The sequence below is a fragment of the Peromyscus leucopus genome, chromosome X, assembly GCF_004664715.2.
Source record: "Peromyscus leucopus breed LL Stock chromosome X, UCI_PerLeu_2.1, whole genome shotgun sequence".
NCBI classification, from domain to species: domain Eukaryota; kingdom Metazoa; phylum Chordata; class Mammalia; order Rodentia; family Cricetidae; genus Peromyscus; species Peromyscus leucopus.
This window is the reverse complement of record NC_051083.1, coordinates 88,250,149-88,267,588: the sequence shown is the minus strand read 5'-3', so window position 1 is coordinate 88,267,588 and position 17,440 is coordinate 88,250,149. Positions and strand designations below refer to the sequence as shown.

The 17,440-nt window shown below is 40.1% G+C and overlaps 1 protein-coding gene across 1 annotated transcript in view; it reads left to right on the top strand.

Moving 5' to 3' along the window:
* Zmat1 (zinc finger matrin-type 1) overlaps positions 1 to 5,958 on the top strand; it is a 31,338-nt gene extending 25,380 nt beyond the window's left edge. Inside the window, exon 7 of the mRNA XM_028860484.2 lies at positions 3,389 to 5,958. Within this exon, the coding sequence (XP_028716317.1) occupies positions 3,389 to 4,712 (1,324 nt within the window). The 3' untranslated portion in view covers positions 4,713 to 5,958. The remainder of the gene's footprint in view (positions 1 to 3,388) is intronic.
* The last annotated feature ends 11,482 nt before the right edge of the window (positions 5,959 to 17,440 follow it).

Here is a 17,440-nt window from a genome sequence, read left to right as displayed (position 1 = left end):
ACCTGAACCTAGAAGTGGTAGATGGTATTTGTAACATATACACACTAGTGCCAAGGATATTTTCTAATCACAGTAATGAACTGGCAGATCTGTCTGGCAAATTGGTACCCCCTCCTGAATAGACAACATTATTTTTTTGTAGATGTGCTGAAAGATCATTTTCTTCAGGCTAGCCATGCAAATACAAGGCATCTCAAAAGGTTTTCTTAGTTCCAAGGATTCAGTGATCTAATCATCATTTTTACAATGATGTATATAATGGTTAAGAACAAAAGTCATGCTGTATACCTAGAATACAGAATCTACATCTGTTTTCAGTCACTATTAATAGGTGGTTTTAAGATGAGAAGAAATTAGTGGCAATTGTACAGTAGGTAATTTTGGTAGCAGAGCAAAGGGTCATTTATGTTTTGTATATTTTTGGTTGTTGATTTTTAAATCAAAATGTAAGGTTTATTATTTTATCCTATAAGAAAGTATTTATAGTATTGGAGTGTGATTACTTAGAGCTGTCTTAGTTACTTTTCTATGACAAAACACCATTATCAAAGGCAACTAATAAAAGAAAGCATTTAATTGGGATTAATGATTTCAGAGGGATAAGAAATCATGATGATGAAGCAAAGGCCTGGTGGCAGGAACAGCTGAGAACTCACATCTTGATACACAAACAGGAGGCAGAGAAAGAACACTGAGGATGGCCAGAGTCTTTTGAAACCTTAAATTCTGCCCCCAGTGATACACCTCTTCCAACAAAGCCACACCTTCTAATCCTTTCCAAACAATTCCACCAACTGGCGACCAAAGTATTCAAGCATGAACCTATGGAGGCCATTCTCATTCAAACCACCATAGCAACTAAATTGTCAGACTTAGCAAATGGAACTACATTTTAGACATTAAAAAGAAAAGCTCAGAATTTTAAATAAATAACCTGTCACATCTGTATATCTAATCAAAGAACTGGTTTTTAAAATGTTACACAGTTTATTAGGACATTAGTTATTAATGTTGATTAGCCACACATACCAACGTGTATTAATATTTGTGGTATTACAGTAGAGTGAGATCATTCCACTCTTATGGCCATCCTCCATTTTTATCCCAAGCCTGAAAATTTATTAGCATGTATTTCTTATGCAAAATAATTGGTTTCATTGTGATGTTTTCATGTATTTATAAAACACAATTGGATCATATTCATTCTCCCATTATCCTAATGTCCTCCCTCTTCCCTAATGGCCCCCCTTGTACTGTGATGGGAGTTTTAAAAAATATCTAGATCCCACAAATGAAAGAAAACAGTCAAGACTTGTCTTTCTGGCTTTCTGGGCCTGGGGTATTTCCCTTGACACCATGATCTCCATGTCTATCTTTTTTTTTTCAGCAGACAATATGATTTTTATTTTTCTTTGTGATTAAACAGTATTTCTTTGAACATCACAGCATATTCTTTATTTATCTGCTGGTGGTCACCTAAACTCTTGTGTAACTTGGCTGTGGTGAATAGTATTGCATTAAGTATTGCTGTATAGGCATCTCTCCTGTAAGCAACATAGGATTATTTTGGGTATATATCTGGGAGTAATATAGTTGGATCTTATGGTAGTTATTCATTTAGTTTTTGAGGAACCTCCATATAGATTTCCATAGTGGCTACACTAATTTACATTCCTACGAAAATATATATTCATTTTTCGCTGCATTCTCATCAATATTTGTTGTCTTGTGTTTTCCTTCTTTAATAAGTAAATTTTGTTCTTTAACAATTTTGTACATGTACACTATGTATTCTTTTTACTCTCCATATCTCTTCTTTTCCCTACCCCCACCCCACACACCCCACACACCCTACTAACCACCTTTGCTTTGGTTCTTTTTGGTGTTCCACAAAGTTTATTTAGGGCTGTCTGCATGATCTTGAGTTTGGAACTAACCATCAGAACCTTATGTGATCACCATTGGGTACACATCTGGATACTATGCTTACCCCTCTCCAAGAATCTGTTGGTTGACAATAGTATGTAGTAGGACCTCATGAATCCTTTTCCTCTTCATAGCTGTTAGGGGGGCCCAACTTCTGTGGACCTGGTTAATGGTATACACAGCTGCTTTAAGTTCAAAATTGTCACTTCTGTGTTATGCTTAAAAGATAAAATTTTTAGCCCCTCTCCCCACTCACGGGAACTTAATATTCTTTCTGATCCATCCTCCCCAGTATTCCTTGAATATTAAGTGGGTGGTATAAATGTCTAGTCTAGGGCTGAGCCTTTATTCTCAGCATCTTGGGCAGCTATGGGTCTCTGCATTTATCTGGAAAGGAGAGGATTCTCTGTTCAAGGCAGAGAATAGCCTTTGTCTGTGGGTATAAACCTAGACATTTAGAGGATGGTTTGATGCTGTCTTACCATCCCTTCCCAGAGTCTAAGACCTCTTCAGCCATGGGTTTTGGAGCAGGTTTAGAGCAGTAGGCATGATTCCCTCTTAGGAAGCACGCTCCAAATCCATTTTCTCTCTAATGTTTCCGTGGCTATGCAATTCTAGAAGCTGTTGAGAAGAATATGTATCCTGCAGCTGTTGAATCAAATACTGTATGCTTAGTCTATTTGATTTATGGTGCAGTCTAACTCTAAAGTCTCTTTGATCTTTTTAGTCTTACAATGTATATATTCAGTGAATCAGAGGGATAGTTGGGATTTAGAAATATTAAAATGCATGGGTTTATACATCCACAAGTAAGGCTGGACAACATGAGATGAACCTTTTAAGATGGTTCTTCATTTCAGCAACAATGAGTTAAGCTGAGAAATACAGGAGACTCCTTCTTTGGGGCCAGCTTACTAATAGATCATAGGCATCCCATCTTAGACTGTATTTTTGCAAGGTTCTAGTTTCTGTACTTTGGAACTCACCAAGAGTTTCCTTCTCTCTTCTGCTAAGAGCCCCACTGAGGGGCACCTTCCTTATCCATAGTTTATTGCTGTGCATTTGGTATTATGGTTCTCTACTTAAATCTCTTACAGCTCCAACATTCAGTATTCCTGTAGTTGACTTTGTTATTGTCTACTGTTGCACTCTGGTATCTTTCCACAGCATTCCCTCTCCCTGCTGCTCTTCATCTCTGAGTTTAATTCAATATCATGGAGAAAATGAAAGTGTCAGTGTCTCCACTCTACCATCTTCTAAGAAATGTTTTTGCATAAAATTTGTGAAATTCTGGAGAGATATCTCACTATCCATGCTATGTCTTTCCATGCTATGTCTATATCAAAATTCTTTTTTATAGTTTTAAATTTTTATTTAGCCTTTGTAGAGTTTGTTTAAACTAATATTTTAGAGCAAAGATAATATTCATAGTAATCAAAACTTTGTGTTATTTTCTTTGTAGAGAATCTCATGTTATCAGTCAAGTAAAGAATTCAAAGATGATGCAAGAGTCTTACCAAGGTGAATGTGCAGATTATATCAAAATGAAATCTAGAGAACTAGAGTCCAAGGCTCATTTCAGGAAGATGGAAGATAATTACTTGGAAGTCCATGGGTACAGAGAAATGGTTGATTCCAGACCCAGACATAAAATGCCTGAACAAACACTTCCACTTGAAAATTTCTGGGCACACCCAGGACCATACAATAATTCTCGAGCAGTAGAAGACCAGTTACCTCATTGTTCACCAGCACAGTCAAAAACATATGACTCTTTCCAGGATGAGCTTGAAGATTACATCAAAGGGCAGAAGGCCAGAGGACTTGATCCCAATATTAGTTTTAGACGGATGACAGAAAACTATAGGTATAGGGATCATAGGTACAGAGAAAGGGTTGATTCTGAACACAGACAAAGGGTATGTGAGGAAAGATTTTCATTTGAGTGTCCACAGACCTACCAGCGACAATACAATGGTTCACCAGTGGAAGGCCAGTTACCTCACTGGTTGCCACCTCATTCAGGGAGGAGAAATGATGATTTTCAAAATGAATTTGATGATTACAACAAGGTGCAGGAATCTAGAGAACTTAAGCCAAAGACTTCTTTTAGAAGAATTGATAGTGCTGTTGAAACTCATGATTACAGAGAAATGGTTGACAGAAGATCTAAGCATAGAATGTTTGAGCAAAGATTCCCATGTGAGGCTTTCCAGACTTACACAGATCCATACAACAATTCACAAGCTATAGAAAACAAGTTACCTCATTATTTACCAGCTTATGAGAGCCAACAGAGCTTAGACTCTGATAGCTACTATCATTTCACCAGAGATTATTTCTCAGAAAAACCTGTTCCCCTGAGCCCTAGTCAGCAAGAAAATAACCCTGGCTCCCACAGTGTAGAATATGACATTTACAAGCAGCTGCTGCCCCCATATGACAGTGCCAGTGCCCAGGAAACAAGTCATAAAAGACGACATCAGAAGAGAAGGCGACACCTGGGGGAAGAGAAAGAAAGGCCAGAGAAGGAACAGTCCAAGCATAAAAGAAAAAGGAGCTATCAGGATAAAGATTTAGACAAAGAGAAGAGCATCGAGCAAGCAAAAGAAGAGGAAGATAAAGCTGGAGTCAGTTCTGAAAAAATCAAGCATAGAAAAAAGAAAAGAAAACATGAAGCATCCTCAGAGAAAGAAGAACGTAAGCACAAGAAAGAGAAAAAGAAATCTGTTGAAGAGAGAACAGAAGAGGAAATCCTTTGGGATGAGTCAATTCTTGGGTTCTGAACTTATAGGATACCCAAGAATGGCTAAGAGAAAACAAACCTGATTTAGATAAAGACAGGACTAGCTAGTGAAGTTAAGGGAAGGGAGGTATAATAACAGCTCAAAAACCTTTAGGGCTTTTGTTTGCAAAAATTGAAATTGAACATGAGAAACACAAGACATCTAAATCCAGCATTTAAGAAAATGTTTTGAGGTAAACCTACTCAAGAATTTTGAACTTTTAGTTTTACTTACAGAAGAGTGAATCAAGAAAATCTGTTGGAAAATTTCCAAGTAAATTTAGATAAAATCAAACACTTCAACTAAAGAGAAGAATTCACAAAACAGTCTCTCTCTCTCCCTCTCCCTCTCCTCTCTCTCTGTCTCTGTGTATGTATGTGCGTGTGTCCTCTACTCTGCTTTCCTCTCTTACCTACTCCCCCCCACACACATGTCATCCCCTCCTTTCAAAATGTAATTGAAAGAAGGGCCACAAAGTCTAAACCTAGCCTTCAAGAAGCAAGAACGTAATACTAAGAAGAATGGGAGAAGAAGAAACCTACTGAAGAAAATCCAGAATATGCAGTGCTTTCTACTTTGCCGTTTTGTTCCTTTAAGGTTGAAGAAAGTTTGAACACTTTTGGTTTAATGAAATTTGTGTTATTTGTGTATTTGTACATGTGTACAGTAAATCGCTAACAAAAGCCAGATGGAGTAAAAATATTCAATATGCTTTTTGAAACTTACGTTCTCTGATTTTCTAAGAAAGAAAACTTATTCTATTGCTTATATATATAATATGGTTTTCTTAAGTAGAGGTGTTTCTACTTGGTGCATCAAGTTGCAATGAAAATGAGTTGTTTGCTCATGGAAATAATGTACTTAAAATGGTGAATTACAAAGCAGTCTACAGCCATACCCCCCTGAATTTTTCCCAGTCTTGTTTGATTTTGGAAGAACGGTCAGACCTGTGGGAGACCAGACTTCACAGAACCCATTCCTTTTAGAATTTGTGTTTGTATTGGTGGTATTTTACTACTATTGTGTGTTAATGTTTCTGTTTTCTCCAATGAAAATGTATGAAGCAACTTAGAGCTTTTTGTTAAATCTAATTTGCAGTGTATTTTTGTATTTTCTAGTTCTGAAAGTGGAAAATTCGTGTATAATAAATTAGATGATATATACTTTTAAAATGTTCTCCAAAGGGCTGATAGAAATCAGTCTATATTCTGAAAAATGTTTATATTAAAGTGTTTTAATTTCTAAATACTTTTTTGTGATCATTTCCATCAAAAGATGGTTGTTCTACCCACATGAAGAACAAAAAATGGAGTTTGCAACTAATTTTTAGGAAGACCACACAGTGAAGCTGTAATTTCCTTTATTCTACAGATTGCTTGGTAGAAGTTAGCATTCAGTTTTGAGTTCAACTTTAGGTTAGAAAAAGACCATCAGCTTGAAAGTGAAGGAGAAAAATTTTATAAAGTGATTAAGGACTATGGGGGTTTGCTAACTTTAAATTATGTGATTTTTAATTTTTTCTTTTAGTGCACTATGTTTAATGACCAGTACTTTCTGTAAGAACTTGAGCATTATTATGCTATAGTAGGAAGTGTAAAAGCCTAAGAATTCCAAATCACAGGATTATGATCTTAGTTGTGCCATCTGGTTGCTACATGATTTTGCAAAGATACCACCAGAGCCCAATATGCAGTCCAGAGACAGAAAATATAAAATATCATAGGCCCTGTATATGTTAATCTTGTCAAAAATCATACCAAATGTGATGGTGATATATCTGCATCTGGGCAATCAATTTTATATTTTTCTGAGGTTTGAATTAATGACAGGTAGAAGGTAGAACATAATGATGATTGGATTTATTCTTAGATGAGTGAATTATTCCAAAGAATGTTAAGTTGTCATAAAATCAATTTCTCTTCCATGATACTTTTAGTATAAGATAAATTTATATGAGTGTATTAATACTCTCTTTAAAGAAACTGATTTAAAATTTTTGAGATACTGATTTAAAAAATAGTAAGACAGATAGAAAAATTAGACTGAATTTTCATCCATAATGCTGGCAAATTTTCTTTTGATCACACACACACACACACACACACACACACACACACATTGTGGTCACATAAAACGTTAGAAATCAATTGAATTGATAGAATTTCTAGAATTGGCAGATTCTTTTTTGAATATCCTTTTTGTGCTCAATTCTGTTGGAGACATTCAAAACTATCACATTTTGTGAGTAAAGTGGGGGTGGGACAGATGAGAACAGGAGTCGATCAGGTTGGGGGGTGGAGGGAGAGAGTACTGGGAGAAACAACTGGAGTTGGGGAACATTTGGGGGTGATGTGGAAAGCTAATGAGAACTTCTAGTAATGAAGAATACAGAGCTAAAATTGCCTATCTTCTATAACCAGGCAAGGCTTCCAGCTGTGGGGCTGGGACACCAACCTAGCCACAAAACCTTCAGCCTACAATCTGCCCTGCCTCCAAGATGTGCTGGGGTAATGGTGGCACAGAGCTTGTGAGGGTGACCAACTATTGACTGGTCCAACTTGAGGCCCATGCCACAAGAGGGAATCCATGCCTGACACTGCCTGCATGGCAAGGAATCAGAGGCTGGACAGCCCAGAGACCTAGAATAGAATCAAATATGACTGGAAAAAATCAAGGAAATGATTACTGATATTGTGCTATATTCATTGATTCGTGCCTACCCCAGTTATCCTCAGAGGGGCATCATCCAGCAACTGATGGGAGCAAATGCAGAGACCCACAGCCAAACACTAGGCAGAGCAGGGGAATCCCACAGAAGAGGTGGAGGGAGGATTGCAGGAGCCAGAGGAGTCAAGGGCACCACTAGGACACAGGACACAGAATCAACAAATCTCTCTTAAATATTTCCAACTGGCGAAATGAGTGATATAGAAGAGGGCAGCAGTTACAGTGCCTCAGAGGAGGGCCCATCCAAGGGGCCACTATAAACCTCAATAGATGGCAAAAGTCCAGAACACAAGTCAGGACTTAATAATGAATAACACTCTTGTGGGGAGCATTAAAAGTCAAAGTCAATGAGGAAAATTGCTACAACAAAATTAAAATAAATTTTGTTTAGTAAGGTGAAATGCAATTGTACAACTGGCTGGACTATGTGTCAGAATTCTGTAGAAGGATAAGATAGTTAGTTAGCTGTCAGACTCCTCCATAAGGAAGAAGCACCTGGAAGTTTTGTAAAGAAAGTCAGTTAAACTCAGCATTCAATTGAAAATTGAAAAGAGAAATAAATAGTAGAATATTATTTTAAGATGTGTTATATTTGTTTATGCTTGGAGCATTTTTTTTAATGATGCAAAGATGTGTTACATTCTTTTATGTTGCATTTGTTTGACTCTGTGAAGCTGTGTTACTGTGCCTACCTAAAACACTTGATGGTTTAATGAAGAGCTGAATGGCCAATAGATAGGCAGGGGAGGGATAGGCAGGTCTGTCAGGCAGAGAGAATAAATAGAAGGGGAAATCTTAGAGGAAGAAGAAAGAGCAAGAGAACAAAGAGAGGAAGATGCTAAGGGCCAGCCACACAGCCACACAGCCAGCCACAGAATAAGAGTGAAAATAAGATGTACAGGGGGTGGGCGCAGCTTAGCCAGCATCGGAGCAGAGCAGGGATCTCTGTGAGTCGAGAGTGTTCAAAGGATTAGAAAGGCAAACTACACAGAAAAAAAAAAAAAAAAAAAAAAAAAAAAAAAAAAAAAAAAAAAAAAAAAAAAAAAAAAAAAGATGTACAGAAGTAGGAGAAAGATAAAACCCCAGAGACAAAAGGTAGATGGGATAATTTAAATTAAGAAAAGATGGCAAGAAACAGCCAAACTAACAAACCGGGCATTTATAATTAAGAATAAGTCTCTGTGTATCTGTGTATAATTCATTTGGGAGCTGGGTGACAGGCCCCCCAAAAGAGCAAAAACAACCAACATCGGAAATAGAATTCTACTGAGTCATTTTTATAGGATTGTCTAGCAATGTTTCCAAAGACACTGGTTGGATATCATGAATAGCTTTCCAAAGCTGTGAGTTTGATGACAGAGTATCTGGCAGCCTCCTTTATCAGGGAACATGAGTGGTTAGGGTGTGGACCCTGGAATTAGCTTTTGCTAAAAAGAAAAAATGAAATCCAGGGTAAAGGGCATGACCAATTGAACTAACATGAAAGTCTCATGCCAGTAGGGTGCCACTTAGGTATATGGTTCCCCTGTTCACAGCATTCTCATGTTTGGGAGAAAGGACAGAGAAATTGGTATTTACCTCTCTGTTGATTAGACTTTTAGGATGTTGGTACACTCTAAGATCTTCCACTGTGCTAAAGAATCCATCCCCATGTCATGTGAAACATGAAGAGTAATTCATCTTCCTTTTAGATAAGGAGGAGGTTTTACTGGTCTGGCCTACACAGCCAGAGACAGGATCAGCAAACTGCTAGCAGGTCTTGTTTCTCCATGATCATCCTTATCTGTAATGAGGTTAGCATGCAATTTTCTCTGGTGGAAAAGGGTTCTTCTACTTGAGCCTAGGGATGTCCTGCCATGCAAGTGTATTGTAAATTTAAGTCATTTTACTCAAGCATTCCATTTTTTTACAAGATTTTTTAAATATACCTTATTTTGAATATTATTTAATATAAACAAACTTTAACTTACTTTAAACTTGTTTTGAGTTACTTGCTTCAGGTTTAGCATTGATAACATATACTTTATGTATATATTGTCCTTATAATGGGACATATATGGTCTTTTCTTCCAAGCTTGTCTCTGTAAATGAATTAAATTTTTACTTAGTATGGCTACAAACATAGGTCAGAGCATATTAAAGAAATTTGATCATTAACTTTTATGTCTCCAAATAGCTAAAGCTTTAACAAAGTTATCAAAGACATAAGTAGACACATAATAGATCCTTATAATCCTAATGATTTCTAAATATTAATTTTCAAACATGTATTCTTATGTCCTCCATCAACCCTGGATAATTTACTCACACCTTCTGTGACTGCCTTCTGTTGCTTTGCCCTCTTCTGTTATTTCTTAGGACAAATTTTCATTTCATCATACAAAATCCACCCTTATCCAAAATATTTTAACTCTTTATAAACTTTGTATAAGTTGCTCAAATCTTCTGCAACTTGGCTGTAAATCTTATCTTTTACATCCAATTAAACATTTTCCCTCATATCTACATACTGTTTCTTTCCATTTCCCCAAACAAAAGTTGAATCCAAGTTACAAATATGGTATTCTGTAGCAAATTAAACTTACCCATACACAGATGTTTGTTTATTAATCCTGTTTGTTATGTTTTAAGTTAACTTTTTTCCTGCTTGGAAATTTGCAACTTTTTAAAACCATCCCTCAACAGTCTTACATATCCTGAGAGAAAGAAAGTTTACATTCCAGCAAAGGCTTCAGAGATATCCATGCCCTTAAATGAGGGGAACATTTTGTAAACAGGAACCAAGAAAAAGAAAGGCCAAGAAGAGGGGCCAGTATTCAGAGATCTAGGCATCTGTGATTATATTTTGCCATCTCAATTTTTATGTATAAATTTCTCTTTTAAAAACTTTAATTGTCATGTGATAAAGAAGAGTAACCTCTATTGGAAACTTTACCTCTTATCTGTTCTCAAGCATATAATGTCTTCTTCCTGTCCTGGTGTTCTTGTTCTCTCTTTTAGAATCAGATGGTCATACTGACCCAGCAGCTTTGGAAAAAGCTTTTTAAAAAACACACCTGAACTGGCTCAGACAATACAGCCTCACGGACTATTCCATAATCCTAAAATTTTCTTTGTATCCCCATAAGATACAGCGCCCCCCCTCCAGCAGGAAGTAGTAAGAGAAGCTACGCCCAAATTCCCAAATTATATGTAATTTTACTTTGTTAAGGTTAGAACCTTCCTTTTTGAAAAAAAAAGGTGGGGGAGTGTTGTGGGATGTTCTGTATGTCCTATGGGAGCCCGTTCTCGGGTTCCTCGTGGCTTTACCCAGCAGGTCCACATAGAGGATGATTAGGACCACAAGCCTGAGTGCAGGTGTCTGAGATGGTCTGCACTTGGCTGTGATGTGGGATGGTCTGTATGTCAGATTGCTCTGATTGGTCAATAAATAAAACACTGACTGGCCAGTGGCTAGGCAGGAAGTATAGGTGGGACTAACAGAGAGGAGAATTGAGAGAACAGGAAGGAGGAAGGAGTCACTGCCAGCCACCACCCTGACAAGCAGCATGAAAAGATGCCAGTAAGCCACGAGCCATGTGGCAAGGTATAGATTTGTGACAATGGATTAATTTAAGCCATAAAAACAGTTAGCAAGAAGCCTGTCATGGCCATACAGTTTGTAAAGCAAAAACAAAAAACAAAAAACAAAAAAACAAAACAAACAAAAAAAAAAACACGCCTGGTTCTAAAGTGGGCAGACCAAATCCCATCTCCAGAGCCAGTTTTTCAGTGAAGTAAAACAGCACGTGACAATTTTCCATTACTATCCATACCCAGAAATCATTTGAATCTCTCTAAGACTGAACCCAGTGACCTACATACCCATAGTGAATTTGTGTATGACTCCAAATGGAGGCAGACAACCTCAAAAGTTTAACTAGGATTTTTTCTAGGACCTAACATAACCTAAAGGCCATCAAACAGAAAACTATAAAATACAACTAAGAGTATCTAGACATAATGGAGCAGAAATGAAGCTAGATTAAAACTGTAAAGGTACAAGCAAGAATATTCAGGCTTGGTGGGACAGAAACAAAGGCAGACCATAGACAGAAAGACTATCTCAGTTTATGAAAGCAGGCTTGGAGACCTCATAGAAATGGCAGAAATTCCCAGTAGAAATGGTTGTCATTAGGACTCTGTATAACTTCTTTTTCCAGTCTCTCTCAGAGCCACAAAGACAAAGCTTTCTACTCCCACTCCCAACCCCCTCCCCCACACCTGCCTTAGCAAAATGTGCCTTGCATAGAAAAATTAGCCTTGTATCCCATAGCATTTCTGAGGTGGGGTTCTGGACTCACTGGTTAGCAAGGCTGCTGGGATGCTTAGGGTCTTTGCAGGGCTAGAGAAGTAGGAGGGGCTGCCCTCTGGCCTCTGTATATATTGCAGCTACCACTCTGCTCCCCTGCAGCCATCATTTTCCCTCTGCAGCCAGCTATCCTAGTGTGGATTTTGTCCTGACTTTATGGCTCACTTTCCACAGGAGCCCTTTGGGAAAAGAGTTATAGGAGTTACTTAAGTTTGGGCTCTGGTTGTGGTTGTAAGCAGGAGCTGAGTGGTAGGAATGAGAGGGGTTGAGTTGAGCTGGAAGTTATATGGGGTTAAGGGGCTTTATACCACTCTCTATTCCATCTTATGAAGTAATCTATATTAGTTTAGATATTGAAATTGAAAGTGCCAACTTCAAACCAGCAGTGGCTATGGTACAACATATATTGAAACCAGATTTGGACCAAGAGCTGCCCAAATGTAGCTAGTCTAGGGTCTCCCAAATGAAGGTCTTTTAGATTGGCCTGCAGCCAGGCTAAGCATGTAATTTCACACAGGCAATTTGGAACCCGTGATAGGGGTGGAACTAAGGTCAAATCCAGCTATCTGGAGGTGTCCCTCAAATTTCAGATTGACCAAAGTTGCCTGGAAGGTAGAGGGTCATGCCCAAACATGGTACCTTCCAGGAGTAGAGAAACTGGAGGGCCAGTGGTGTGGGAGCCCACAAGTGACTCAGTTTCCCAGTTTGAATCCAAAATCTATTCTGAGTCAATAGAGTATAGTAGGACAGGCCCATAGAATCAAGAAATTGGCTCAAACCAGTTGCCAAAGCATGCGTATAACATACTTCCTTATGAGCCAACCTGGAGTCTGCCTGAGGGCCTAGCAACAGGTGCTGTCAGTGTTCCTGGTCACTGTTAGAGTTCCTGATCATGCCCAGCCAATGAGGGATGACCACAAAATGCCACCAGATTGAGACACAGCTTGGATGCTGGGAGGAGGGTATATAAGGCCTTCCCTGTTATTAAATAAATGAGTCTGCTATTTGCCTTCAACCGATGCCCAGTATCTGTGCAATTGACAACCATGCTTTCTTACCCCCTCCCCCATAGGGAGCTGTTAGGATCCAGCAACATCTGGTACCTGAATATGGGGTTCCTCTTACTTTCTCTTTTCCAGTGCAGATTCTGATTGTCTCCCTCTCTTCACTTGCGGTGCTTGACAGTGCCCCCAAGATAATGTGTTTCAGTGAGAAGGCCCCTCAGTGTTGTGTTCTTTCGGTCCCTTTATCAGGTAAGCATTGGGACTCCATTTCTTTCCTTCTTCTGTGTTGTTTGTCATGTTCATCTGCCCATCCTGTTAGGAAGGCACATTTTTTTCCTGTTTCAATTCACCCAGCACCTCTACATAAGGATTTACCCCCCAGGAAGTAGGCTCAGCTCCCAAATGCTGTCCCTCTTCCAGAGACATAGTGTGGGCATACGGCCATGGCCTAAAAAAAAAAAACATGAAAGTCCCCCACTAAGCACAAGACATAAGAGTCCAATACAAATTCCACCCCTGTTGACTGTCATCTTCTCCCTGACTGTTGTTTGCTTGCTGTCCCCTCTAAAATATGGGTAATCTTTTCATTACCTCCACCACTTCCATGTCGGACATCTCTAAGATATCCAATGATGAGGAGACAGACAGTTTGGGCCCCTCAAAATCTGTCAAGGAGAATGCAGCTGTCATTAAGTCATGCACTGCTACCCACTCTGCTTCACCACCACCACAGGTGGCTACACCTCTGCCATGGTATTCTTGGGGCGATCTACCCCAGTACTTGCCTGCCTCAAGAGGTAGCTACTCTCCGGCAGTGCCAGGCATTTTACAACCCTCACAACCTGCACCACTGTCAGTCTGTAGGCCCATAGACACCTTCCCAGTCAATGTGGGCCCAAATGCTGATGCTCAGTCCAGGATTCCCACCCCTATAGCTGATCTCTCCCTCATCCAGAAGGCAGCTAGTGAGTAAGACCCAGATTTCCCCTACTTTAAGCAGGTCCTTGCTCAATGGTCCATGCAGCTACAAACTTATTTCAGTTGGTATCATTTGCTTAAAACTGTGTTGGAGCTTGTGGTGTCTGTGTTAGAGCTCAACACCCAAACCCATAATGGAGTTGCAACTAGCTGTGTGAAATGAGGACATACATAAATGGGTGCAGGCCACCAGAGATCTTGACCCCAGCACAAGTCCCATCACCACTCTTACCACCTCCCTGGATGACAGCCTCGATGACAGCCAGCATGCTAATGACACTCCCAAGGATCCCCAGGTAGATAGAATTTGCTGGGGATGTGGCAAACCAGGCCATTTGTGACATGACTATCCCCTGGCAAAACCTAGGACCCGATGCACCAGATGCAATAAGGGATTTCACTGGGCAAAGGATTGTAGGTCACAGTCTGCCAAAACACCAGCCCATTTAAACTCCAGGTGGGGCACTCATCAGCCCTATCAGTAAGAGAAGGCTCTTGTAATAAAAAAATCTATTGGAAAATGCCCATTTTCCACACTCCCCAATGCTATCTATGCCTCTCAACAAATCAATTACTTTCTGGGGTACTGGAAGATGTCCCATACCACTGGCATACCTACAACCTGCAGGGACAAGCCATTGTGGAGAGGCCCAACAGTGCTCTTAATGAGCTGTTCGCAAGGACTATCTTGCCAGAGGCTAGGAGAGATCCTCATTTGGCCTTAACAGAGTTCCTTTTCCATATGAATTTCCCAGTTTTGATGACAAGGGGCTCAGCCTGACCTACAAGCACTGGATGTCTCTGCCAAAGAACACGTTCCTGCCCCTGATGAGATGGAGAGATCCTATCTACCTCTCATGGTAGCTGCCACAGCCCACCCACCCCTGCTAACCCATGGGAGAAGGTATGCTTATGTTTTTCCTCAGAGTACCATTATACAAATATAGGTCCCAGCAAGAGATGTGTGCTTGGCCACAGATCAGCCTGCTTCCACCAAAGAGAAAATAACCCAGGATAAGTAATGTATATACTCCCCTTTCTTGTTCTCATTGCCCCTCTAAAGGCTGAAGACTGGTGGACCCACTCTTTTCCTTGTTGTGCATGATGCCTTTTGAGATGAGGAATGCTAGTTTAGCAAACTGGGAGCTAGCTAAATATATTAAAGGCTCATGGTCAGCTTTCTATATTATTTATTTTAGCTAACCATCAAAATTTTCCAATTAAATCAGACAAGGACAGAGGTTATGGCCTTTGACTCTTTATTTTTTGAAAAGGTTTGGCATGATATAAAAAAGGCTGTTTGATTCCTCCTGGACTTTTCACTTATGTTTTGATTGATGGATGGGTTGGTGCTTTTAATCTTCCTCCTTTTTAAGTATCTCCTACAGCACATTCGGCAACAACTTGTGGCCACTAAAGCAACTATACAGGTGTTAATGGCTCTTAGATACGCCTGGCTTTCTGAAATTCAAAAGGCTACTGCCTGACCCTCCCCACCCAGGTGACCCCCCCCACCAGGGATGAACGTTCTTTGAGGACTGAAAGTCAATCATTAGTAAGAGCTTGTTTGACAAGCCAACTTAAGATAAGCACAGTCCAGTTGCTGAGCCGCCCCCCCCCCAGGTGGGGTAAACAAGGCCAAAGCAAAGAACTCTGACTCCTGCTGAGCACCCATGTAATAAAATAAAAAGGTGGGTATGTAGTAGGACAGACTCATAGGGTTGAGGAAATTGGCTCAAACCAGTTGCCAAGGCATGTATATAATGTACTTTCTTATGAACCAACCTGGAGTCTGCCTGAGAGCCTAGCAACAGGTGCTGTCAGAGTTCCTAATCACTGTCAGTTCCTGATCATGCCCAGCCAATGAGGGATGATCACAAAATGTCACCATATTGGGGCACAGCTTGAATGCTGGGAAGAGGGTATATAAGGCCTTCCCTGTTATTGAATGAATGAGTCTGCTTTTGCCTTCAACTGGCTCCCAGTATCTGTGTCATTGACACCCTGCCTTCTCAGCCCCTCCCCTGAGGGAGCTGTTAGGACCCAGCAACAATAAAGTTCAAGCTTGCTTGCTCCGGTACTGTGAGAAAGTTCTAATTAGCTCACAGAATCTCCTTGAAGGGCTGTGAGAAAATCCTGATTAGCCCATGGGAAGGAACATACTATCTAGCTCTACGCAGGCTGATGATGCCAGCTGCAGACTGCTGACTCCAGCCCAAGGTACATCAAGACAGAAAAAAGAAACTGCCTGCTCCTTGACTCAAGGACAGGATAGACAGTGGTTGAATGCCTGTGCTGTGCATTGTTCTACCTCTGTCCTTCAAGTTTGGATATAAGCTGGCTGTGAAACAAACTCAGGCATTGTCCAGCATTGACTAGCAGTCCTCTTGTCTTTGTTCTGTCTCCTTCATTGTCTTTACAATCTGCATGCCTCCACCCAGCTACCTGGTCGACTGGTCAGCTGTCTCCAATACTGTGGAAAGCCTCTTATTCCTGAATTTAGTTGCCCAGGCTATTGTAACAGACATTCCTTTCTAGAATGACTAAGTTCATTTGTATTCTTGTAGGAATACTGTTTTACAACTGAGGCACTCTATTATTCTCCAGCAAGGACCCTTGGCTTTTTGAGACTCCTGGTGCTTTGTATGTATGCTCAGTAGTGAGGGAGACTGAAGAACTGAGAAACGGGTGGCCTCAGGAAAAAAAAAAAAAAGAAGTAGGGGAGCCCCGGAGAGGACATCTATCCTCTCTGCTCTATACTCCTCTGAGCTGACTTCATCAGGTTAGTAGGAAACTAGGCTTGGTTGCATTTTACTTGCCTTCAGATGGGGGAAAGGAAAAAAAGCTTGCTATTTTCCATTTAGCATTAATTCCACTTCCTGCAATTTAGACATGGCACAAAATTGTTTCTTCCATCCTCTAATCCCTAGAGCAATCCAAAAAAGAAAAAAAAAAACCTTTGTAGTTAAGGAAACTTCCAAAAGTCACTCAAAAGCATTTTTGTCTAATCCTTCAGTTGTGTGTGCCTGCTCCTGAATCAGAACCCTTAAGAATGGAGTTTACCCTCTTAGGCCAGGAAGAGGACATAGTATCCAGTATTACCCCGTAAGTTGGTAAGGCAGTACCTCATGAAGCTGACTCAAAAGCATGAACCAGGCCAAGTCCTCCAGGTATGCCTGCTAGCAAAGACATAGTTAATCATTTTCCACAGAAGATGAACTTGTTCCAGTTTTTCCTGGTTCGGATTTGAGATACATAATGGAAGAGGACATCTTAGCTCACAAAAACAATTCAAATGATGATAGATAATTGATGCTTTGCTGTCTCGTGCCACTGACACACAGGTGAGTCTTAGCTTTTTCCCCGTGTCCAGTGCCCTCCTCAGGATATCTGCAAGTCTTCTGTATGTCATCCTATAACTTTATTCCTGTACAACAAAACATATCTCCAAGGTATTGGAGGTATCTGGCAGTCTAGAACCCAACACAGGCCTTAGTGGAACTCAGCTTGGGGATTTCTCAAAAGCAAGATCCTTCCCTCCATATAGTCATCCATCTCCAACTGTCCACCCACCAACACCACTTTGTTCTTGAAGTGATCCTTGCTATGGTTTTGTTTGAACCCACAATGGCCTACCCTGAGGCCACTATTCTACAACCAGAATGGGC